This window comes from Mastigoproctus giganteus, chromosome 12 (genome assembly GCF_048544385.1).
Source record: "Mastigoproctus giganteus isolate SK-2022 chromosome 12, ASM4854438v1, whole genome shotgun sequence".
Taxonomy (NCBI): Eukaryota; Metazoa; Arthropoda; class Arachnida; order Uropygi; family Thelyphonidae; genus Mastigoproctus; species Mastigoproctus giganteus.
This window is the reverse complement of record NC_143586.1, coordinates 70,560,989-70,588,027: the sequence shown is the minus strand read 5'-3', so window position 1 is coordinate 70,588,027 and position 27,039 is coordinate 70,560,989. Positions and strand designations below refer to the sequence as shown.

General features: G+C 37.7%; 1 protein-coding gene across 1 annotated transcript in view; it reads right to left on the bottom strand.

Annotated features, from left to right (window-relative positions):
* LOC150077175 (endoribonuclease LACTB2) overlaps nucleotides 1–27,039 on the bottom strand; it is an 89,175-nt gene that overhangs the window by 15,356 nt on the left and 46,780 nt on the right. Inside the window, exon 5 of the mRNA XM_090386102.1 lies at nucleotides 14,677–14,901. Within this exon, the coding sequence (XP_090242228.1) occupies nucleotides 14,677–14,901 (225 nt within the window). The remainder of the gene's footprint in view (nucleotides 1–14,676; nucleotides 14,902–27,039) is intronic.

Sequence of the window (27,039 nt, the reverse complement as noted above, 5' to 3'; positions counted from 1 at the left end):
CTACCATCGAAGGTAAAGGGAAGGGTTTTTGCTTTCGTAAAGGCGACTATGATGGTCTGAGACAGTATTTAAATTCTATACAGCGGGACCAACTGATGATGTTACCAACAGCAAATTCAAAATGGGAAGCATTCAAGGAACTAATCTTGGAAGCTACCAGGCTTTACATACCAACCAAGAAATATTGTTCAAGGTTCAGGCCTAAATGGTTGTCAGATGAACTAATGAGACATATGGCAGAGAAGAAAAATGCATGGGATACATACAAATTAATGGGTGACATGGAAGCCTATAATAGATATAAGTTAGTCTGTAACCAAGTCACAAAGGAGATTAGGCAGGCAAAGGCAGATTATGAGAAATCCTTGGCAAAGGATGCAAAGAAAAACAGAAAAGAGTTCTTTACCTATTTAAACTCAAGAAGGAAAGGGATGAATCAGATTGGTCCACTGGATGTTGATGGTTCAACAGTTGAGGATCCAGCTCAGGTGGCTAACAATCTAAACGAGTATTTTGCATCTACATTCACACATGAGGAGTTATTCAGGAAGGGGAATGTCGTAGGTGAAGTAAAAATTGGCAGTGAGCTAGATTATTTTCTAATAACTGAGAGGAAAGTTTAGGAGAAATTGTTGAGGATAAACATAAAAAAGGCACCCGGGGTGGATGGGATCTATCCAGTTATATTAAAGGAGGCAGCAAAGGAAGTAAGCAAACCCCTAGCCATAATTATGAGAGCTTCTTTGGACTCAGGGGAGGTACCCATGGACTTGAGATGTGCAAATGTAACCCCAATTCATAAAGGAGGATCAAAGGCTGACACAAGTAATTATAGACCTGTTAGTTTAACTTCGGTTCCAGGAAAATTAATGGAGGCACTGGTTAAAGAAGCACTGCAGGATCATCTGGACAAGAATTCAGTTATAGCTCAGACACAGCATGGTTTTGTTAAGGGCAGGTCTTGCCTGACCAATTTGATTGGATACTATGATGTAGTCACAAAAGAACTGGATGCAGGGAATAACTTTGATATTATATATTTGGATCTTAGAAAGGCTTTTGATACTGTTGCACATGGAAGGCTGCTGCACAAATTGGAGTGTGGCATTGGAGGCAAATTGCTGCTATGGATAAAGGGATGGTTGAGTGGCAGAAGACAGAGAGTGGTAATCAATGGACACTGCTCAACGTGGACTAATGTTATGAGTGGAGTTCCTCAGGGTTCAGTGTTGGGTCCATTGTTGTTTTCTGTATTTATAAATGATATTGATGATGGTGTATCAGGCTTAATGTCCAAGTTTGCAGACGATACCAAGGTTGGCAGGGTTGTTAAGGACACTACTGATACTATGCTGCTGCAACAGGATCTGGAAAGGTTGAGCAGATGGGCTGAGAGGTGGCAAATGAAGTTTAACATTGACAAATGTAAAGTACTACATATGGGAAACAGTAACCCCAGATCAACGTATCAACTGTGTGGTACTACGCTGACAGTTGTAGAGAATGAAAAGGACCTGGGGGTAATTGTGCAGGCAGATATGAAGTTCTCTGAGCAGTGCAGACGAGCTGCAAGAGTAGCTCATGGTGTCTTGTAATTGATATACAGGAATTTTTCTAGCAGGGACAGGGATGTGATTATTCCCTTGTATAAGGCATTGGTCAGGCCACACCTTGAGTACTGTATACAGGTCTGGAGGCCTCATTTCAAGAAGGATGTAGAGCTGCTGGAACGTGTACAGAGAAGGGCAACAAGATTAGTGAATGGAACAAAGGGTTGCTCTTACGAAGAAAGGCTTAAGTTTTGCAAATTGCAGAGCCTGGAGACTAGGCATTGGCGAGGTGATCTGATAGAGGTGTATAAGGCTTTGAATGGCTAGAGCATGCTCAATGCTGATGGGATTCTTCCTCTTGCTCAGAATAATCACCTGAGAGGGCATATATTCAAATTGAGGAAGGACGGATGTCGGATAGATGTGCGGAAATTTGCCTTTAGCCAGCGGGCAGTTGGTTTGTGGAATAGACTCCCATCTCTTGTTGTTGAAGTTGATAGCCTAAACAAATTTAAGGCTCAGCTGGACAGGTATTTCGAACGAACGGAGGGGTGAAATGGGAGTAGTGGTTGTTTTTTTTTTTTTTTTTTTTTTTTTTTTTGCTGATGCTGAATAAGCTTGCTTTCTTGCATCATATGCCTCTACTTATGCTAATGCTAATGCTAATAAGACACAGCAGGGGCTTGTTAAAAGGAGGTCTTGTCTGACCAGTTTGATTGGATGTGGTCACAAAGGAACTGGATGCAAAAAATAATTTTGATATCAATATACTTGGATTTCAGGAAAGCTTTTGATATTGTTGCACATGGAAGAGTGCTGTACAAATTGGAGCGGTATGGCATTAAGGCGAGTTGTTCCAATGGATAAAGGGATAGTTGAGTGGGAGATAACAGAGAGTGGTAATCAATGGACTGCTCTTCGTAGACTAATGTTATTAGTGGAGTCCCCAGGGTTCAGTGCTATGCCCATTGTTGTTTTGTGTATTCATCAATGATATTGATGAAGGTATATAAGGCTTAATGTCCATGTTTGCAGATGATACAAAGGTTAGCAAGGTTGTTAATGACAGTAAGGATGGTACACTACTCTAACAAGATCAAGAAAAGTTCGGCAGATGGGCTTAGAAGTTTAACATTGACAAGTGTAAAGTATTGCATATGGGTAGAAGTAATCCCAGAGAAACATACCAATTATGTGGTACTACACTTAGGGTAGTAGAAAATGAAAAGGACCTGGGAGTAACTATGCAGTCACATATGAAGTTTTCTGAGCAGTGCAGACAGTCGGCCAGAGCAGATCATGGTGTATTGTCAATGACATACAGGAATTTTGCTAGTTTGGCTTGGTTTGGATTTTATTGGCACATTAGCAACTAAGGCTATAATGTGACAAGACAAGGTAATATTTAAAAATTTCAGCTTTCAGTGACCTAATTAGTTAGGTCACCATGTCAAGATATATAATAACAACATACAGCAATTTTGCTAGTAGGGAGAGTGAGGTGAATGTCCCTTTGTATAAGGCAATGGTCAGGCCATGCCTTGTATACAAGGCTGGAGGCCTCATTTTAGGAAGGATGTAAAGTTGCTTGAGTGAGTACAGAGAAGGGCAACAAGGGTGCTCTTACCAAGAAAGGCTTAAGTTCTGCAAATTGTAGTGCCTGGAGACTAGGCACCTGTGAGGTGATCTGATTGAGGTGTATAAGGCCTTGAACAGGTTGAGCAAGCTCAGTGCTGATGGGATTCTTCCTCTTGCTGAGATTACGAACCTGAGGGGGGCATAGATTCAAATTGAGTAAAGACAGGTGCCTAGAATAGATGTGTGGAAATTTGCCTTTAGCCATCGGGTAGTTGATTGCTGGAACAAACTTCCATCTTCTTGTTGTGAAGTTGATAGCTTAAATAAATTTAAGTCTGAGCTAGACAGGCATTTGGAGTGAATGGATAGGTGAAATTGGAGGTTTTTTTTTTTTTTTTTGGCTGATGCTGCATAAGCTTGCTTTCTTGCACTGTATGCCTCAACTATTGCTAATACTAATATCATTAGCATTAGCAAAGGCACATGATGCAAGAAAGCAAGCTTATATAGCCCTTATTTCACCCATCCACTGGCTCCAAATGTTTGTCAAGTTCTGGCTGAATCTATTTAAGCTATCAACTTCTACGACAGGCAGAAATTTGTTCCAGCAATCTACCACTTTTCTAAGACAGATCCCCTTTAGCCAGTGGGTGCTAGCTAAAGGCAAACTTCCGCACATCTATCCTACAACCGTCTTTTCTCAATTTGAATTTATACCCTCTCAGGCGATTATTTTGAGCAAGAGAAAGAATCCCATCTGCATTGAGCATGCTCAAACCATTCAAGGCTTTTATACACCTCAATTAGATCACCTCGCAGGTGCCTAGTCTTCAGACACTGTAATTTGCAAAACTTAAGCCTTTCTTCGTAAGAGCAACCCTTTGTTCCATTCACTAATCTTGTTGCCCTTCTCTGTACTTGTTCCAATAGCTCTACATCCTTCTTAAAATGAGGCCTCCAGACCTGTATACAGTACTCAAGGTGTGTGTGGCCTGACCATTGAAGATCCTGCTCTTCAATGGATAATCACCAACTTATCCCTGCTAGAAAAATTCCTGTATATCATTGACAAGACACCATGAGCTACTCTTGCAGACCGTCTGTACTGCTCAGAAAACTTCATATCTGCCTGCACAATTACCCCCAAGTCCTTTTCATTCTCTACCACTGTCAGCGTGGTACCACAGAGTTGATACGTTACACTGGGATTACTGCTTCCCATATGTAGTACTTCACATTTGTCAATGTTAAACTTCATTTGCCACCTCTCAGCCCATCTGCTCAACTTTTCTAGATCCTTTGCAGCAGCGTACTGTCATTAGTGTCATTAACAACCCTGCCGACCTTCGTATTGTCTGCAAACTTGGACATTAAGCCTGATATACCATCATTAATGAATACAGAAAACAACAATGGACCCAACACCAAACCCTGGGGGACTCCACTAATAACATTAGTCCGCAAAGAGCAGTGTCCATTGATTACCACTCAACCATCCCTTTATCCATAGCAGCAATTTGCCTCCAGTGCCACACTGCTCCAATTTGTGCAGCAGTCTTCCATGTGCAATAGTATCAAAGGCTTTTCTAAGATCCAAATACATGATATCAAAGTTATTCTTTGCATCCAGTTCCTTTGTGACTACATCATAGTATCCAATCAAATTAGTCAGACAAGACTTTCCCTTAACAAACTGCTGCATCCGATATCTGCATCCATGTTGCATCCGAGCTATAACTGAAGTCTTGTCTAGATGATCCTGCAATGCTTCTTTAACCAGTGCCTCCATTAATTTCCCTGAACATTAAGCCTGATATATGAAGAGCAGTGTCCATTGATTACCACACATCCCATATAAACCAGAATTCCAGAGATCAGAACTGCTTTGCATAATATAGTTCCTCCTTTGCCAGGTATTACAGTTAGCAAAAAATGGCAAAATTGTATTAAAATATCTGCACTGCTTCTTCATTAGATGATATTTTGAAAACAACTCACTGCACAAATAAGAGTATTACCTCCATCAGAAATACAACAGAGAAAACCAGAATTCTAGAGAACAGACCATAAAAATACTGAAGTCTCAAAGAAAAGCCCCATTTAGTGTTCTATTTATCTGGAATATAAAAGACAGTAAAATGAATGCAGAAGTTCTATTGATGGATCAGGCACTGAATTGTTTCACTTGGTAATGTCAAAATAATTTGTTTCATTTGTTGATGAGCTTTATATTTTAATTAAATAAAAAAAAGCACGAATAGAATGTAAAGAAATTAGTCCTGCTCAATTAAGTTTGAGATATTTGTCATACAAAAAAATATCACATAATATCAGTGAATATGCTGCTACATTCATGAAAAGCTATATAAATTTAGGCAAAGATACGGTTTCAGACAATGCATCCCATATAAACCAGAAAAATATGAATAAAAATGTTCCCCCCCCCACCCACTTTTTCAAGTACAGCACAATTCAGAATCAGTTGACTTCTTCAGCTTGGCAGCATTTCATACCCCAGGAGTTTTAATAAACTCCTGAGATATCAAATAGGAGCATGGACTGTGAAAATAATTATGAAAGTGAGGAGGGAGCACTTGCTTTCAAATTTTATTACTTGTTCTTTGACCAAAAGTGTGAAAACTCAAAGAGAGTGAAAATATCTGCTGCAGCTGATAATCATTCATGCTACAAAAACTTCAACAAAAGTGTCTACAAACATCTTTTCTGCTAGGCTGGGGCATAGTAAGTTAAAACTAGGTGTGTGTGTGTGTGTGTGTGTGTGTGTGTGTGTGTGTGTGTGTGTGTGTGTGTGTGTGTGTGTGCGTGCTTAAAAGATGTTGTGGAACTCACTCAATCTTTCAGCCAGTGCTGTGCATTCAAGGATAGTAAGATCATTCACTGTACTTTTCAATCCAGTGTTGGATTTTCTTTAAAAGTGATTGCACCAACTTTTCCCTCATAGGACACACTGACCCTATCCCATTAATCCTCTCCAAACACTCAGAGCATTGCAGATCCCCCCTCTCCACCTCAAAACTTTGCCATGGGTCCTACCACCCTACACATTTTCTACTGTCAGGGGTACTCCTTCCTTCCCATATTCTTTAAATTCTTGGTGGAAGTCTTCCCATCATCCACCTTTTCACCTTCACTTATTATCCAATACCTAAACTGTTACCTCCTGTGTTCTCTTCCAACAAAAACTTCCATATATAACCACAAGTAAAGGTGAAAGTGATTCTGCACTGCTACTACTGGAATGTGCAGCAGCCTGGAAAGTAAGGTGTCAGGGATTTCAAGGTTTGCTGAGTCATCATGGAACAAATAAATACCTGAGCTGTATTAGGGTAACTAAGAGCAAGAACAGGTGCATGTATATCTGCATGTACACCAATACTACGAGGATAGTAAATAAAGTTCAGAAATTTGGGTGCTGGTCAAATCATTAAATGCAGACATTGTGGAGATATCAGAGAAGTGGTACCATTCAGATATATAGAATCTGAATATGGGGAGTACAATGTGTATACAAAGGGCAGACAGCATAGAAGGCAGAGGGATTTTACACTTAGTTAAGAAGCACAAAATCTAAGGCACAGGGCATCCATTTGACATAAGTGGCCAATGCAATGTTGAGTCAGTTTGGTCTGATAATAAGCACTGGGAAAACAAAAATGAGAATAAAAGTGTGTTATAGGCCAAATGACTCTGATGATTACAACAAACAACTATACAGAGAAAGAGAGTCAGCTAGTAAATCAGAATGTCATATAATGGGGGATTTTAACATTCCAGATATTGATTGGAACTTGTGAATTGGTCACTGACACACCAGCAAGACTTTTGTGGATTTACTGGATGACTGTTTTCTACAGCAGCATGTTAGAGAGGCAACAGGATAAAGAGAGAGTATTACTCTTTATCTGATTATCAGATAAAGAGTAATGTGATAATTCATGCATTAAGTGATAATTCATGCATTAAGAATCTGCAGATAAAACAACAACTAGATGGAAGTATCACAGTTTATTGACGTTGGATTTACTTAAAGATGTAACTACCATCAAGAGTACAGATAACGGTTTTTGCCTTCATAAAGGTGATTACAGTGATCTCAGAAAGTTTTTAAAATTATATACAGTGGGACACAAAATGATGATATTACCATCAGCATTTGTGGCAGAGAAAAAAAAATGCATATAAATTATTAAGTCATAGAGAAATCTGTGGTGGATATAAAGTAGTCTGTAATCATGTCACAAAGGAGGTTAGGCAAGTCAAGGCATTAAGAGAAATCTCTGACAAAGTGTGTCAAGAAAAGCAGCAAAAACTTCTTTACTTAAGTTAATATTAGAAGGATGGGGCTGAATATTATTTGTCCATTTCATGTTGACAGTTAACCGTGGATGATCCTGCTCAGGTTGCTGACAAACTGAATAATTATTTTACATCTACATTCACGAGGAATTCTTTAGGGATATGGATTACTGATGTTTATCAAACTCTAATAGGGAAAGAAATGATTTTGTAATAACTGAGAGGAAAGTGGAAGAGAAACTGTTGAAGTTAAACATAAGAGTCACCTGGAGTGGATGGAATCTATTCAATTATATTAAGGGAGGCAAGAAACCAATAAAGGGTTGCTTACCTTTAGCCATAACTATGGCAGCATCCTTGGATTCATGAGCTGGAGATATGCAAATGTATCCCCAATTCACAAAGGGGGATTAAGAGTGACACAAGTAATTACAGACCTGTTAGCTTAACTTCTATTCCAGGGAAAATAATGGCTTCATTGGTAAAAGAAGTAATGCAGGATCATCTAGACAAGGCATGGGTTTATTAAGGCGAAATCTTGTTTGACCAATTTGATTGAATACTACAATGTAGTCACAAAGGCAATGGATGCAAAAAATAATTTTGATATCATATACAGCACACTCTCGATTTACCGGGATCGGATTAATCGTGAAACAGATTATCCGGGACACTTCAAGACTCTAAATAAAAAAAATAAAAAAAGTAAACCAGAAATCATAAAATTCAAGTAATAACTAGAATAGGTATAAACGGATGTTTTGCAAGTTGTAAATAAGCGACAAGAAGCGGCGTTATAAGTCATCAATGGGAGATTAATGTGCCTATTATCTTGAAACCCTGCTGTCTTAACACCCACAGCTCAAAAAGTTTTAGTGCATCGCGTCAATTGTTGTATTCTGTCACACCGCAAAAAGACAAGTTTTGTTTCGTTATTTATGTCAGGAATGTCGAAATTTTTTTTTATAGTAAATATATTTTTTTGTTTAGAAATCATGAAAATGATGGGAAATGCAAAAGAGCTGCACTTTCAGTTAAACAAAGACTTGAAATTATTCAAAAGTTTGAAAACAGTACATCCGTTAAATCTCTAATGAACCATTATAACGTTGGTGACCAAACCATACGTGACATTGTAAAAAATAAAGGGAAGCATCATATTGGACACGAGTAGTACACGGCAAGTTTATCTGTCACCATAATTTTTTACGTAGGTTGCTGAACATTTTTCGATAGAGTAAGTCCCCGACTTACGCAACTACGGATTTACATAAATTTGTTTTCACTCAATTTTTTTTATTTTTTATTTTTAGCATTCTAAAATTTAAAACAACAAAAAATAATAATAATAAGCAATCAATAACAACAATCACGGCATGCACAAATTTCACAAGTGAGATCGGAGTAACAAGCAAAAAAATAGGAAAAAAAGAGAAGATTCTTACAATGATTTATGGTTTTTTTTTTTTTTTATATGACAGAAGATTTCAGTGAAGGGGGGGGGACACATTTCACCATAATAACACAAAACCCACAGAATTCCAGCTATCGGTATTACTGCAAATGCAATACGATCGAGTTTACTACTGGTTTATAATATATTGCGATAAACAGAAAGTGCAAATTGTTTTTGTTTTTTGTTGACCTCCGGAAATGTGCTTTAGTAAAATGTGAGCTCGTGCAGGGTGATAATAATGAGTTTTTGCCTTAACCCTGTGAAGTTCTTTACAGAAAATTTCATTTTGACCGTTATCATGGTGCCAACTAAGAGAATAAGTGACAGCAGTACTAGTAAATCTACCAAGAAAAGGAAAGCGATCGATTTGGATCAGAAAATTAAACTAATAAGAATGCATGAAAATGGTCAAACATTAACAAGTATCGCGCTGAATTCAGATTTGTCAATAATAATATAGTAGCAGTATGTTACTAGTCATTCCCGAGTTACGTAAAACTCAATGAAGTAAGAAGTCCTGGAACGTATCTCTTACGTATGTCGGGGACTTCTGTATTTTTGGATTAACCGGGAAATCAATTATCCAGGATTTGTTTTTTACCATCTATCCTGGAAAATCGAAAGTCTACTGTACTTTGATTTCAAAAAAAGCTTTTGATATTTGCACATGCAATTGCTGTATAAATTAGAGTAGTGTGGAATTAAGGGCAAGTTGCAGCCATGGAAAAGGGGATGGTTGAATGGGAGAACACAGCAGTGTGGTTATCAATGGACATTGCTTTTCATGGACTAATGTTATTAGTGGAGTCCCTCAGGGTTCAATGCTGGGCCCATTGTTGTTTTCTGTATTTTTTAATAATATTGATGAATGTATATCAAGCTTCATGTATAAGTTTGCAGATGGTACAAAGTTTGGCAAAGTGGTTAATAACAGTAATGATGGCATGCTACTCCAACAAAGATTTAAAAATTAGGCAGACTGGCTGAGAAATGGCAATTAAAGTTTAACACTAACAAATGCAAAGTACTGCATATGGGTAGCAATAATCCCATTGCAACATACCAACTGTGTGGTACTACACTCAGAGCAGTAGAAAATGAAAAAGACTTGGGGTAACTGTACAGTCAGATATGAAGTTTTCTGAGCAGTGCAGACAGGCTGCCAGGACAGCTTATGGGGTTTTGTTAATGATATACAGGAATTTTGCTAGCAGTAATAAGGAGATGATTATTCCATTGTTTAAGGCAATGGTTGGGCCACAGCTTGAGTACTCCATACAGGTCTGGAGGCCTCATTTTAGGAAGGATGTTGAGCTACTGGAATGGGTACAGAGCAGGGCAAAGAGACTGGTGATGGGAACAAAGGGGTGCTTTTACCAAGAAAGGCTTCAGTTCTGAAAACTGCAGCACCTGGAGACTAGATAACTGCACGGTGATTTCACTGAGGTCCAAGACAGGCTTCAGTTCTGCAAATTGCTGCATGTGGAAACTAGGCACCTCTGAGGTGATCTGAGGTGTTTAAGGCTTTGAATGGTCTGAGCAAGCTCAATGCCAATAAGATTCTTCCTCTAGCTCAAACTATGCACAAGTGGGCCTAAATTCAAACTGAGGTAGGATTGTTGCAGAATAGATGTGCAGAAGTTTGCCTTTAACCAGCAGTTGGTTGACTGCTGGAACAAACCATCTGTTGTCACGGAAATAGACAGCTTGGATAAATATAAAGACAAACTATTGGAGTGGATGGATGGAAATCCTATTTTGATTTGATATTAGATGAAATGGGAATATTTTTTTATTTTTTTGGTGATGCTGTTGAAGCTTGCTTTCTTGCATCATTTGCCATGACTAATACTACTATTACAAGACTTGCTGGGGTGGCAGTCCCCTTGGGACAAGCAAATATATAGGTTGTGCTAGGATTACTAAGAGCAAACACAAGCACAGTAAACAAATCTGATGAATTTAAAATATTGGTTCTTGTTAAATGCAGATATTAAAGAAGATATCAGGTAATGTGATGCTGCTCAGACATAACAGATGCAAAATTTGAACATTTTTTAAAAATTTATTTATTATACTATGCAGTCCCACCAGCTTTCCTGGCAACCCCACAACCTATTTATAATGCTGCCACAGAACAATGTTGATGTACAATTACCTTAGATTCCCTCATAGAGGGTCAATTCGTTTTCAAATGTAATGTCCATATCTCAATGCAATACCATTAAGGTATCCGACACTATAAATTCCCAACATAAGGGTGGGATAATCTCCAAGGATCCAATTGATGCTTGTAGATCTACCATGATGATTCGAAACGAGTAGAAATCAAATCCAGGAAGTCTATACCACGAATTGTGGTCACAATGAAAAAGTCAACCTTTCCTCAAACCTAAAGAGTCCTAATAGTATAGCAGTTAATAAATAGTAGAGGGGGAATACCTCAAATCTGTCTCCACGTACAGTCCCTGGAACCACAATAACACCACAGAATTATATAGGAATACAGGCCATCCATCAAGGAAGCAACCACAACACAATCCAACAGGTAATGGTGGTCTAACCCTCCACTGGAGCTCTAATTTCTCCTATACAAGCCTGCCCAAAAAGCATCAGCGGTCTCCTCAAAATTTCTGAATCACCTATTAGTGGAAGAGGCATCTAGAGAATGTATCTTGAGGTTCTTTAGAAGCCGGAGTGTTCACAGGGTGAACACTCCGGCTCAGAATGGTGCCACTCATCCTGCATCCACCTTGTCTACAATAATAATATTCCATTCTAATGTAGCACATCATGCCATTTTTAACTGTCATTCAGCATCTGGCTCACGATCCTCCAACTGTAACAAGGTCCTCCTCCTTCTGAATAGTTGGATTGCAAAATTTTTAAGTGCATAAAAATCTTCTTTTCCACTAACTAACAGTTGTCCACATCCAGGACATAGTTAACTTTGCAAAAAGTTAACTATGTCCAATCAAAAGAAAAAGTACAGAGATTGGGATTAAGCCAAGTTGCCCACTGTTTACCATGAGCATCTACCATCGGAAAAAAATTTTTCATTACCACTTCTTTCACACAATTGCTCCAACGTTCTTGCCACCATTTAACTAAGTCTGTCCACAGATGCTCCTTTTCCTCTTTGTAACTTGCATCATGATCTATTTCAAGTGACAAACAGTTATATAGCAGCCACTTTCTTAGATGATAACTCATTGATAGAAACACTAAATGTAAATCCAGTGGTTAGAGAGGGCCGACCGGGCTAGCCGGGTGGGTAAAGTGCCTGCCTGGCAACCCAAAGGTCGCGGGTTCAAATCCCGCCTCGGGCTTGGATCAAAGTACTGCAAAAACCTTGGGAGGTGCATTATGGCCACAGAAGCCGATGCGCCAACAACTATCCAAAAAAAAAAAAAAAAAAACCCAGTGGTTAGATGACCTGTTAAAACTTGTAGTGCATCAGCAGACACAGTTCGACAGGGCCATACACATCTTCAACAGAATAGATTGCTAAACTGAAAAGATCTTGCACACATTGAATTTCTGCAAAGTGGAGCCCAACCAGATATATGATGCATACCCCACACTGGCAGGAAAATGCAGTCATAAAAAAAGACTAATAGTTTACCTCTGATGCCCCATTTTTTCCTTGTAATTCGAGGAATCATGCCCACAACTTTAGAATTTTGTCCACAATGTATGTGATGTGGGTTATGAAGTGCATCTGCCTGTCAATCATCACACTCAGATATTTTAGAATTTTAACCGATCGAAGACTGGTTCCCCTGTCATGACCCTTGCATTCCTTGTCGTTGATAAATGGCCCTTGAGTAATAAGGTTTTACTCTGTTTTTGAAACTTGCAATCTGTGCAAATCGCACCAATTCTGCAGCTCTGATAAAACACAATTGGTGCTCTTCCAGTTGTGATCGAGAGTCGCCCTACACTAACATAACCAGGTTGTCAGTGTATGCTACCATATTTACATTGTAGTTGCATTTCAGCCAGTCATTTAAGACTATATTCCATATCATAGGCCCAAATACAGATCCTTGTGGACATCCCCAATGAACAATTCTGGTAACTGACCCAGAAGCAGACTTAACAGTGACTTTTCTTTGTTGAAATAATTCTTGATTAAGTACGTTGATTAATTAAATTGATTGATTAATTAAAATCACAGCAATAAAATAGTTTTAATTTATTTCATTGCCATGATCAATTCTTTCGTTTTTGATTAATTTTAATTAATTATTTTGACACGTCTTCTATCACTTAGAGTTTTGTGGGTGTGGTTTTATATGATTTGGTGTCAGGTTAGGGTCCTTTGCCCTCGATCCTGGGGTATGTTGAATCCTTCATGGGCTGTGAGTGCAAGAATTCATTAAAATTATTTTAGCTATTTATATTTGGAGAGCATTAACTTGAAGTTATTCTATGGATCAGATTGAGGTAATCTCTTTTATTCTCTTAAAATAAGGAAGTAAAGAAAAATGCAACTATCAAATCGAACGTAATTTCTTTGGATGCCTTTGCTGACTCTTTTCAGAAACTTTCAGAATGGTGTAATAAGTGAAGTCAATAATGTGGTGATTACAGGTAGTTCTTGACTTTACGAGTTAATTCGTTCCTAGAACGTGCTTGTAAGGCAGATATTTTTTATATCCCATAGATGTAATGTTAAAAACAGGGGTTATGTTCTCAACAATTAAATTTGACCATAATATTTAAATAAAGGTCAACAAAACAATAGTTTATGCTTAAAGAACGATTTCTTTATCCAAAGAAATGACAACAGCCTTTAAAATCAAGAAAATTATAATAATAAAGAAATTATTAATAAAGAAATTATTTATGTCATACAAATGTTAAAGAATGTTTATTCTTCATCATCATCGACTGATAATGATGAAGAATAATGAGATCATGTTTGCTTATGAACTCATTTTGTTTCCAATGTTATTCCTCTTATTAATATCACTCTCCGTAGTATTACTTCGTTTTGCCATACTGTACAGTATTAATAAGTGGGATAAATGTGAAATAAGACAGACAAGCAATACAACCACTCTTTGTAACGTCAGTGTGGTAACTACTTTATATGTGAGTCAGTGAGATGCTGCCTGAACAAACAAAAGCATGCACATAGCTATACAATACTACTGTATAGCTATGTGCATGCTCATAGCTATACAATACTACTGTATAGCTATGAGCATGCACAAAATGCCATATTTACAAACGTTAGCATTTATTTATTGCAATTAATGTTCATATGTTCGATTTTGTTGATACTTGAAAAAGAGAACTCGTAAAGCGAAAACTCAAAGCGGGAACTGCCTGTACTTTGAATAAAAGTAAAACCATTTTTGAATTTCTTCATTTTGTATTAGTTTTATTGCCCCACTCCAGGAACTTTACTGTTACACCTAGTATACTGTCTGTAAATTGTGCATGTTTTGTGGCCAATTTGCCTGTTTGCTGGGAGGGAAAAACAAAACAAAAAACTGAAACTTTTTTTGGGCCTTTATCACCTATTGTGGGAAGGACAGTGCTTATATACATAGTGCTATCTGCAAGAGTAGTTAATGACAGAGATCAGGGCATGCTACTGCAACCAGATTTAGAGAAATTCGGCAGCTGGACTGAGAAGTGGCAATTCATTTTTAGTATTGATAAATGCAAGGTAGTTTGATGTTTTACTTAAGAATTTAGTAAAATAACTTACACAATAAAATATGAGCACCTGGATTAATAAGAAATGAATTGCATAATTACCACATATATTTTCTTGACCAAGTTTTCTACTGTTGCTGCTTCTGGTTTAATATCTTCCAATGCATGGATGATTTGAGATTCCCTTTCCTGTCGGTGTGCGATGTATTCTTTTATTTTTGGAAGAGGATCATTTATTTCAGGACCGTGACCGGGATAGATAATGGTAGGTTCTAAACCCAATATTACATGAAGGGAGTGCATGTATGTGTAAAGGTCTTCAAACACCTATTATGTAAAAATCGAATACATCATGAGAAAACTTATTAGAATAGTTTATTTGAAAGCATAATAATAAATAGTAATACAGTAGCTAATAACTGTGATTATTCTGCAACTTATATAAACATACTGACTGGAGATGTGCAAATGTATCCCCAATTCACAAAGGGGGATCGAAGGGTGACACGAGTAATTACAGACCAGTTAGTTTAACTTCTGTTCCAGGTAAAATAATGGAGTCGCTGGTTAAAGATGCATTGCAGGATCATCTAGCCAAGACTGCAGCAATAATTCAGACACAGCATGGGTTTGTTAAGGGAAAGTCTTGTCTGACAAATTTGATAGGATATTATGATGTGGTTACAAAGGAACTGGATGCAAAAAATAATTTTGATATCATATATTTGGATTTCAGGAAAGCTTTTGACACTGTTGCGCATGGAAGACTATTGTACAAATTGGAGCAGAATGGTATTAAGGGCAAGTTGCTACAATGGATAAAAGGATGGTTAAGTGTGAGAAGACAGAGGGTGGTAATCAATGGGTGCTGCTCTTCTTGGACTAATGTTATTAGTGGAGTCCCACAGGGTCGGTGTTAGGTCCACTGCTGTTTTGTATATTTATCAATGATATTGATGAAGGTATATCAGGCTTAATGTCGAAGTTTGCAGATGATACAAAGGTTGGCAGAGTTGTTAATGACAGTAATGGCAGTGTGCTACTGCAACAGGATCTAGATAATTTGGGCAGATGGGCTAAGAAGTGGCAACTGAAGTTTAACCTTGACAAATGCAAAGTACTGCATATGGGTAGAAGTAACCCCAGAGAAACGTACCAACTGTGTGGTACTACACCTAAGGTGGTAGAAAATGAAAAAGACCTGGGAGTAATTGTGCAGTCAGATATGAAGTTTTCTGAGCAATGCAGACAGGCTGCCAGGGCAGGTCATGGGGTTTTGTCAATGATATATAGGAATTTTGCTAGCAGTGAAAAGGAGGTGATTATCCCTCTGTATAAGGCAATGGTCAGGCCACGCCTTGAGTACTGCATACAGGTCTGGAGGCCTCATTTTAGGAAGGGTGTAGATTTGTTTGAGCATGTACAGAGAAGGGCAACAAGATTGGTGAGGGGAATGAAGGGATCCTCTTACCAAGAGAGGCTTAAGTTCTGCAAATTGCAGTGGCTGGAGACTAGGCACCTGCACGGTGATCTGATTGAGATATATAAGGCCTTGAATGGGTTGAGCACGCTGAATTCTGATGGGATCCTTCCACTTGTTCAGATTACAAACCTAAGGGGGCATAAATTCAAATTAAGAAAAGACAGATGTAGAATAGATGTGCGGAAATTTGCCTTTAGCCAGCGGGTGGTTAATTGATGGAACAAACTTCCATCTGTTGTTGTGGAAGTTGATAGGTTGAATAAATTTAAGGAGGAACTGGACAGGCATTTGGAGGGAATAGTGTGACTTTTTTTTTTTTTTTTTGCTGATGCTGCATAAGCTCATACATTTGCTTTCTTGCATCACATGCCACTACTACTACTACTACTACTATATGCATACATAGAATATTTTCTGAATGATAAGATGCATCTATATTTCCGAAGGCAAATTTTGGGAATGCCAAAAGCTCATTATCACTATTAGCACATTGTCATTACTGTTCAACTGGTAACTGTTGAACAGTAATGACACTTTCTTCAAAGAGTGTATCATCTTCAGTAACATCACTGCCATTATTTTGAGTAACATCAAGCCATTGTCTTCAATACCATCAAGGGCACTGCTAATTCTACATTTATTAAATGATTTTGAAAGCTATCATCAGGACCCAACTTACACTTCTTGGGGCCTGAGGGAGGCACTAAGCTCTTGCAGGGCCCCCTTTAAAGATATCAAAGTCCAAAAAAAAAAAAAAAACTGGCATATATAAATATAATCAGAAAAAAAAAACAATTATTTTTACTGATCTGTTTATACACAAACGTAATATTGCAAAATATAAAGAGTACTGAACTAAACTGTGTCACAACAGCCGTGAGGGTATGATGACCAGCCACACGGCTTTGGTGGGTCATCATGTGGTCAGCAAAATGATTTCCATCACTGTGTTTCGTGACCAGCGTCTGCTGCCCTTTCACATCACTATGCTGGGTGAACACCATAAATTTGGACCCCCACTGGAATCGAACCTGGCCAGCTGCACCATCAGAACTGAGCTACAGGGAGCCCACAATAATTAGTGTAATTACTGATTTTATTACAAAAACAATATAAAAAATTGTGTTACAAAAATATAAAAACATTCACATCTTGTCAGCAGTAAATAATACATTAAATAGCAATGAAATAGCTAAATTATGAATTCATACAATTTATTTGCATAAATATTTTTTCCTTGGCTTAAATATCTATTAAATCATCGTAATTAATGCTATTTATTAGTTCAGATTCAATAAATAACAATGAAAAATTGCTCATTTTATCTTGAATTAAACTATTCCTCAAATAGTTTCCTACTTGTTTGAGAACAGAAGTGACTGTTCCCCGCTTGTGTTATTAAAAATATTTTTAATATTGTTTCAACATTGGGGAATTATAGATCTTACTCCATTATTAATGATATTATACATTTCATTCATATTGTTGCCAATATTTTCCTCTTATAACTTCATCTTTAAACTTTTCCAAGTCAATGTCATTTTTATATATACTTATTATATTTATCAATATTAGTGTTGAATTCAGTTTCATCTAAATCAAGATTTATATTTATTTTAAAAGTATCTAAAATATTGGTGTATACTTCTGTTCTGTCTATTTATTTCAGCAATTAATCTATCACAAACAACACTGAATGTATTGATAATAAACATTCCTTTCCCTTCTAAAATTACTTCATTATCTTTCATTTCTTTGCACATAGTTTTTCGTTTTTGAATTCAACTTTTTTTTAACCTTTGTATTGCCATTCTTCAGTTAATAATTTACCTTCTCTTTCAATAATATTAAAATTATTTCTAATATGCAAAATATATCCATGTAATGATTTCAAAAGATCAGAACCATGCAGTAAATTTATTGCAGGATCTTGTAATGATTTACTTGTTTTATTTAATCTAATATTTTATCCCAGAGGGCAGTAAGTAATGCAGTTTCACACACAATTTTTTTTAATTAATTTACTATATTCTAGATGTGCTACCAATCTTTCAACTACCAAGTTTTTATTTAATCTATTTAATATTTTAACCCAGAGGACAGTATACTCAACAATTTTTTTTATTAATTTAGTACAATCTAGATGTGCTACTGATCTTTCATGTTCACTTGTTGATAAATTAATTAAGACTTCTTTTATCAATTGCTAACCATTTCGAAAAGCTGAGACAGAATCAGCCCTAGCAGACTATCTTGTATCACTTAAATTTTTCAGTGTTAGTGAATTTCTTCCTAAATATTGATTTAAGACATTCCATCTTCTTGTGGAAGCAGAAAAAAAATTATATAGAAATGATGTGCTGCAGTAGAACAAGATTCAGTTGCATTAGTTCCAATTAAATTTAGAGAGTGGCTAGTACACGTACATAAAATGCAGTAGAACTAAGTTGCTTCAATCTGGATTGAACTCTTGAATACTTTGGACTCCTAAAGAGGGTGCTGACTCTCTTTAAAAATTACAGCTGTGAATTACAGGCTCCGAAAAAGCGATAAGTGTTTGCCTTTATATTTACCTAATTGTTATTTTATATTGTACTTTATACGTAGTCTTATAGTTATAGTTACGCTGGTTATTTTTAAATTAGATAGAGTTTTTGTAGATTACTACTTAATATACGTAAAACCGTTATTTCGTTTGAATCTTGCAGCCATTGTTTCTGTATAGAGTAGTATGGAATTCAAATTTTTAACTGTGGTAACTAGGCAGCTCTAACGTATAATTATATAGCGTAATGCACATCACGGCATTTAGGATTCTATTAGATAGCGTAGTACTGACAATTATTTAATTAAATTTATTGATCTTATTAATTTAAAATATCATGCCCCAGATTAGAGCAGCAAAGCAATGGGCACAAAGTGGCAAGAGTGCTGTGACTTGGGGGAGAACTGAGGGGGACGATTCTCCAATGCATCACAGCCTAAAAAAAAATGTGCAACTTGTGAAATGTTTACCAAACTCTCTGGAACAGAACATGATATAGCCAAGGAGGACGTCTTTGTTTGTGCCAGGTGCAGAGAGTGTCTAGAAATTAGGCATCAACTTAGCGTTCTATTGGGTGTTGTTATTTGTTGTTATTTGTTTTTTTTAGGAGCATTAGCAACTAAGGCCATATTGCTCTGGGATATGCGGTGGTCATTCCCTGACCTTTCCGCATCCTCCGTATTTGGTGATGACGGGCTCGAACCCCGGTCTAATCAAGAAGCGTGTGCTACGCACTGCTGCTCCTTCCCACCTGGCTATGGAGGCGCCTCTATTGGGTGTCTATGAGAGCTTGAGGTGTAGGGTAGATGCCCTCGAAGAAATTAATGAGGGGCCCGTCAAGCTCTCAGCTGACCAACTCAATGCCAGAGCTCACTCCTGGGCAACACAGCGGCAATCTCCAAGGCAGAATGCGCTGGTCCCAAAGGAACTAGTTATTGTTGGTGACTCTATTGTCAGGGAGATGGGGAATATATTGTGTAAAAAGGATAGATGGAACAGGACCAGGGTATGTCTGCCAAAGGCAAAAGTTGATGACGTTGTAAAGCATATACAGTGAAACTTCCCTTTAATGGACAGCCATGGGGAACGAGAATGTGTCCGTTAGAGAGAAGTGTCCGCTAACAAGAAGTCTGAGGGAGAAAAAAAAAAAAAAAAAAAAAAAATCGCTAAACGTTTAATGTAAAATTAAATTAAATTATATACAGATTTTGCACAATATTTTTGTAAATAATATACATACAATTGTGCTATGCATATTATGACTTTATCTTAAGAAAAATACATACAGTAATCACTTATTTTCTTCTGCACCTTCTTCCGGCTGATAATTTTGTTTTCAACATTTGTTTGGAGTGAAGAAACCATCGAAAGTTCTTCAGCAGCGAAAAACAGTTTTAAAAGATTGATTTGTATGAGCGCTTCTATTTTCATCGGTGGTTCATCGTTAATATGTTCTTCGACAGAATGACCTCCTTCCATTTCTTCATCCTCACGAGGAACTTCTTGAAAAATATCGATGATAATGTCGTTGATATCTAGAGCACCATCTTCTGTAGTGAGGTTCGAGTCTATATCTTTGTAGCCAGAGTCACTTGTAGCGGAAGTATCGTACATTATCAATAGATGAAGTTCTTGTTCTTCTTGGTGCTCCACATTGCTGTTTACAACTTAAATTTTTGCGTTTGAGAAGCCAGACTTTACAAAACAGTTCACGACAGTTTGTTTTCTAATTGTGTTTACTGAAGAGGAAATCCATTGAATCGCATCTAGGATACTGAGTTTCTTTGCAAGGTCACTCACACATGTTACATCGTTCGTGTTTGCAATGAGATGTCTTAAAACACGTTTTCTGTAGTGAAGTTTAAAATTTTTTATTATCCCTTGATCTAAGGGCTGACACTCTGCAGATGTGTTTGGTGACAGAAAAATTATTTGAATGATACAATTCAATGTGTGGGTGAGATGCAGCATTATCCATAAAAAGATTAATTTTTCTGTTTTGACGAATCATGTTTTGGTTAAAGTGACTTATCCATTCGCTCATGATATCTCATGAAAAGCAACTGACATTTCTGAGATCCCAAATGGCATTGAAAGCCAAATGGAAGACATTCTTGTCCGTGTCTGAGCGGAATGCGACCTAATAGCAAGATGGAGGACCCTGGCGACCATCAACCAGGACATACCACCAAGAGGAAAAATAAGAAAGAAGTCTCTAAATCAGACAGAGAAACCCGCAGCACCAGCCAGACTAAAGAAACAGATGAGCAATCCTGAGCGATGGACGATCCAAAACAAGCGGATAAGATGTGTTCTTGATCCCACCATCCCAGAGGGTACAGTGCCAGAATAAAGCATGATTATTAGAGCTAAATTGTAGACCATGCCGAGAGACAACAGCAGTAGGATCTCATTGATGCTTCGTGCAGAAATTATCCTCCAGTGGACAAAGCTAGAGACCATACTGATGGATGCGCATGTACAACTCCAGAGGGCGGTTGCGACCTTGGAAGCCCTCCAGGCAGATGGCGGCAATGAAATCCCACAGTGTGCCCCATCTTACTCACAAGTGCTGAGGAATACTAACACCACAAATGCCTGAATCACAGCCACACCTAAGAAAACGCTTTTACCAAAACCACATCTAGTGGTGCTCAAGCCAACAAAACCCTGAAGCACATAAAACCAGTGAAGAGGTAAAGATGACTGTCATAGACTCCCTTACTGGAGACTTCAGGAATGCAAAAATAAAATCAATGTGGAAAACACATAACACCAGAGTCATTATTGAAACCAAAACACGTAACACCAGAGTCATTATTGAAACCTAAACACGTAACACCAGAGTCATTATTGAAACTGAAACCAAAGACGACGGCAACTTAATTTTAAACAACTTTAAGATCCCTACGCTTGGTCTCACTGCTGAGACGCTCAGGAAAAGCCCCCCCCTCTATCATTATTTTTGATATCAACAAAGAATTGACTCCCTCTACCATCTGTGAGGAAATCTATGGAAGAAATTTACAGCAAGTGCTCCTTGACAGAGACATACCAAAACTGATCACACCAAAATATCAAACCAAGAGTAAAAATGGAAGCTCCACAAACTGGGTCGTCAAACTGGCACCTGAGGTTTGGCAAGCCATAATCAGATGTTCGGCACCTTATGGTGGCCGAGCTTCCTTGCACGACTGAGAGAAGCGAAGCTTCCAGGTAACCTCTTTGCCTGCCTCCGGAACTATCTGAATAACCGAAAAATCACAGTACTGGAGGGTGGAATGCCACATTTATTGTGGATGTCCGCAGGGCTCTGTGCTTGGTCCACTTTTTTGGAATTACGTCCTCAATGAGTTTCTTTGCTTGGACCGTGGAAACGTCCATTCGCAGGCCTATATGGATGATCTCACTTTGATCCTCGCCACCAACTCCAGGGAGCAGATGGAGAACCTCACTAACAGAGCTCTAGGAACCCTCCTGATGTGGGCTGAGAAGCACAAATTAACCATCACTCCAACCAAAAGCCAGTCCATATTATTAAAAGGCCATCTAACTCCAACATGACCACCACAAATAAAAATGTATAACAGGACAAGCAGGCTGAAAACTGAGTTAAAATACCTAGGTACCATCCTGGATAGAAATCTATCATTTGTCCCTCATCTCAATACCATCCATGCAAAAATAAAAAAGTACACAGCAATGGTCACCAGGATCACTTGCCGGGACTGGAGAAGCGCACCCTTGCGCTCTTCTACAAGGCAGTCTTCATTCCGGTTATCACATACACCTTAGGTGCCTGGTAATGTAAATCCTGAACAGCAGTGAACCAGAGAAGACTGGACACAATCCAAAGAGCGATCCTTTTGACCATAACATGTGCCTGTAACTTGGTGTCAACTCATGCACTTCAGGTGATTGCAGGGGCTCTAACCCTAGACCTAGAAGTTGCCCGTGTGGGTATGCTCTAGCATCTGAACCGTGGAACCAGCACTACATTCATGAACTTTACCACAGATCCTGCCAATAACCAATCCATGGAGAAAAGGAGACTACAAACCCATCTGATGACCATCTGGCAACAATGCTGGACAGACTCCACAAAGAGAGAAATTACACAAAAATTCCTGCCGAGTGTACAAACTACATAACCACAGTATCCGTCCTGGTTCTCCCCAGGCTTATATACGACCTAGCTCTTCACAGGACATGGAGCAATCTGTTGCAAACTAAATCTACTGGGAATTATTGATAATCCAAGGTGTGCCTGTGGCTCCCTGGAGTCCTGGCACCATCTTATGTACAAGTGCGAGTTGTATGAAGATCTCCGTGGTCTACTTGTCACCCAACTTCATTTTATACCTACAAATCAGGAGCATTACCTACTGGAGGATGAAACTACCTACAGAACCTTTTCTGACTTTGCCCAAAAGATGTTTGCCAGATGCAAGACACTTCCTCCACCTGCCGATCCTAACCTACTGGATCCACCTTAGATATAACCTCAAGCCCTGGTCAACCTGCTGCAAGGAAATCACACACTCTGGAAGATCCAGGTTGTAGCAACAAAGTGCAAACCAACCAATCACTACGTCATCATCACCAAAAAGAACAGGACATCAGTCCCAAGAGTGACCACCAAAACCTGACCAGACTCACTGAATGGACCCTCTACATTTTAAGTGAGAATTGGACAGACATGCGCCCCAAGTGTGACCAGACTCCCATAACTAGGGCAAACTGGAAGATGGGACACCGTGCCCATGAGTGACGTTTCTTAGACTGGACTCACCGAATGGGAATTCCTAAGAAGTTTGGCACAGCTTTGCTGTTCAAGGCCATCTTGGCTCTCAGAATCACACTCCCTTGCATGGTCCTTTCTTCCACTTTCCTCCTAGTGTGGGGGGGAACTGATGATCTCTGTCTCCTCCCCTCGCCGATCCCTCCTTCCCTCTGGTGGGCTGCCCCACTGACACCTTGGGATCGCCTTCTCTATTGACCCCATATTTCTGTCTGTTCACCCTCAGCCTTCAGTCTCTCCCCCTGCTCTCTCTTAAATTTTCATGACTAGCGTTCAAATTAACCCCTAGTAACTGTACCCCACACTCAAAAATTTAATCAACACAATTTTTAATTACCTCGGCTAATGCTATTTCTTCTCCCCTCCCTTTTTTCTAAGTCCTTGCCACTGAAATCTCAGGAAATTAGGTGGCAGGACCTGCCAGAGTAAATAACTATAATACTGGTGTACCTGGTCTGCCTCCACACGGCAGAGTGTGGACAACGTTGGGTCCCATTAAGAGCCCAATGGCTAAATGACCAGAGGAACAATAGTACACAACACCACACATATACAAAACTAATATACCTTTAAACCTCTGGCATTGATAGTGTTCTGTTTTACACCCACAATGTATACTACGTGGAGATGGGGGAAACCCCTGGTGCCGTTTGACACTACTCTACACTATCAATTTATAAATTCATCACAGGTTTTATGTGAGAGGTAATTGGTTTTGTTGGGTCCACAATTAGCATACATCTCTATGTGATTTCTTAAAAAAATTATCAAATTTACTCAAATAGGCTAAACAACTTAAGTAATTACCCTACGTTCCATATAAATTTTGTTGTTACTACCCTTAAATCCTAAACCAAGTTTACTGAAAAGCTGAACAGTAGCAATAATTCTTTTTAAAATATCTTGCCAATAATTTTCTTCAGACTGAATTTGTTTCATTAGTTCCGTGTCGATACAACCCAAAATTGAACGTCTCTAAAAATAAACACACATAGCATTAATGTGATCTAATGAAAAAGAATGTTCACCACTTGCATTTGTCACAGGCATTGTGAGAAATATTTTCAGAATTGTTTGAACATTTGGAAATGTCGATCTAAGTCCATCAATAATATTGTACATATACACAATATTTGAAAAATTTTTTCCTTTTTAATAGTTGCTGCTCTTATGATTAATGCCTTTTTAAATATTAATATATCATTGTTTTAATTACTGCTTCATTTAATTCATTGTTTGACAATTTCAAATTTTTAATTCAAATGAGATTATAGTAACATAGTTTAAGAGTACAGTAAACCCTCGCTATTCACGGTATCTGTATTTGCGGTTTCGCGGTCACTGATTTAATATAAAATGAAACCTAAAAAAATGTGAATTTTAAAGCGCCGTGAACATTTTCTGCCATAAAAAAACATGGGCGTGGCTAAAATTATCTTTCCCGGTCAAAACAGCACTCAGTAGGTGGGGGGTGGTGACAAAATCGTGAGCGTGGATGTTTCTCGCTAATCCTTGTTCAGTATGTGTTATGCACTTGTCATGGAAGGTTTCGTCGTTTGCTTTTAATTTATAATGTTATAAATTGAATAAATTTATCAATTTATAAATTGATATGCTTACAAAAGTAATAAATCTACCGTTTTGCAGTGTAAAACAGACTTTTTCGAGTGTGTTAACGGAACAAAGTGACTTATTGTGGACAAGTTCTTTTCTAACCCATACAAAAATATGGCTACGAACAACAAGGGAAATGTGAAAAGATCAAAGAAGGCGATGACATTAGCGAATAAAATTGAGTTATTAGACAAAATTTCTAATGGTGAAAGTGTCTCCTCAGTGGCAAAACATTATAAAATCAATGAGTCAACGGTACGATCAATCAAGAAATCGGAAGAAAAAATCACCGTTAGTGTCCGTGAAAACACGCTAATTGCTTCAAAAATTTGCTCTGTAACTCATGATGTTAAATTAGAAAAAATCGAAAAGGCTTTAAATCTGTGGATAGAAGACCGAACTCAAAATAAAAAGTTCGTTAAGTTCATTCATCATTCGTGAAAAGGCAAAACTCCTTTATCAACATTTTAGAGAAACTGGTGATAGCACTGACGGGATAAGTTTTTTAGCTAGCAAAGGCGCTGGTTTGAAAGATTTGTTTGAAATTTCTAATAAATATTACATTTAATATTACATTGTTTCTTATTTTCATTTCGATGCCATATGCTTGCATACTGTCTATGTACATAGTCATATTATGAAGGTACATATAATACTTATATAGACAAAATTTTAAACTAGTTTTTCTTATATATTTCATACTTTGGAACGGAACCCCTTTATTACTATGGGAGCAATAACTCAGTATTTGTGTTTTCGGTATTCGCGGAATTTCTCAGGAACGTAACCCCCCGTGAATAGCGAGGGTTTACTGTAATATAACTGATGATATTGATTTAATATTAAAAATTAACACTTGAATCAATTTATATTTTAAGAGCGAGAAAATAAAAAACTTTCAATAGGAGAAAGGTATTTTTTTTTTTTTTTTTGTTAGTTGTTGGCGCATCGGCTTCTGTGGCCATAATGCATCTCCCAAAGTTTTTACATTTACTCTGATCCAAGCCCGAGGCGGGATTCGAACCTGCGATCTTTGGGTTGCCAGGCAGGTATTTTACCCACCTGGCTAGCCCGGTCGGCTAGAGAAAGGTATGTCACAACAGATAACGAAACATTACATAGATATGATATTTAAATTTTCTGTTACAACAGAATCAAAATTTATTAAACTACAACACTACTTTCAGAGAAATAGATACATACATATATTTACTTCAGTGAGTGAACTCATACACATCACACTTTTACTTGGCACATCAACAATTATACTAAATGTTACAATTTTCAGGTCTCAGCTTATATAGATTCTCAAATCCATTGGTGTTCCAATTGAAATAGTTTCTGTAGAATGAATAAAATTTCCATATAACGAATAGATTTTCGTTATATGGAACAGAAAATGGTTTGCATTTTTTTGCAAAAAGATGACTCACTTTAAATGATGCTACAGTTACTGCTTCAGATTGTAAATGTCATAAAGTAGATTGTAGGTGTCACGAAGAAATTTTGTTATGCGAATCTGGATTTAAGTTCTTTTAATTTATTTTTTTTAAGGTCACTATTAGACAGAAAATCCGACTGATATTTATCATGGTGTGTTGAAATGCCTTTCTAAATTTCCTATTTTGGGTATTGCAAACGGAAGCATTGCAAATGAAACAATAACATTTTTCTTTTATCATTACAACAAAGTATTCTAGTTCCCACTCTTGATGAAAATGATATGTTTTACTCTTTTTCATAGTATTCATTTTAAATCAATGGGTATTAAGTTAACATATTAGTACTGCCAGTTATTAATATTAAGTAAGCAAAATAAGAATTCAACATATTAGCATTAGTAGAGGCATATGATGCAAGAAAGCAAGCTTATGCAACATCAGCCCCAAAAAAAAAAAAAAAAAAACCCTTCCACTTCACCCCTCCGTTTATTCGAAATACCTGTCTACTGAGCCTTAAATTTATTTAGGCTATCATCTTCCACAAAAAGAGATGGAAGTCTGTTCCACCAACCAACTACCC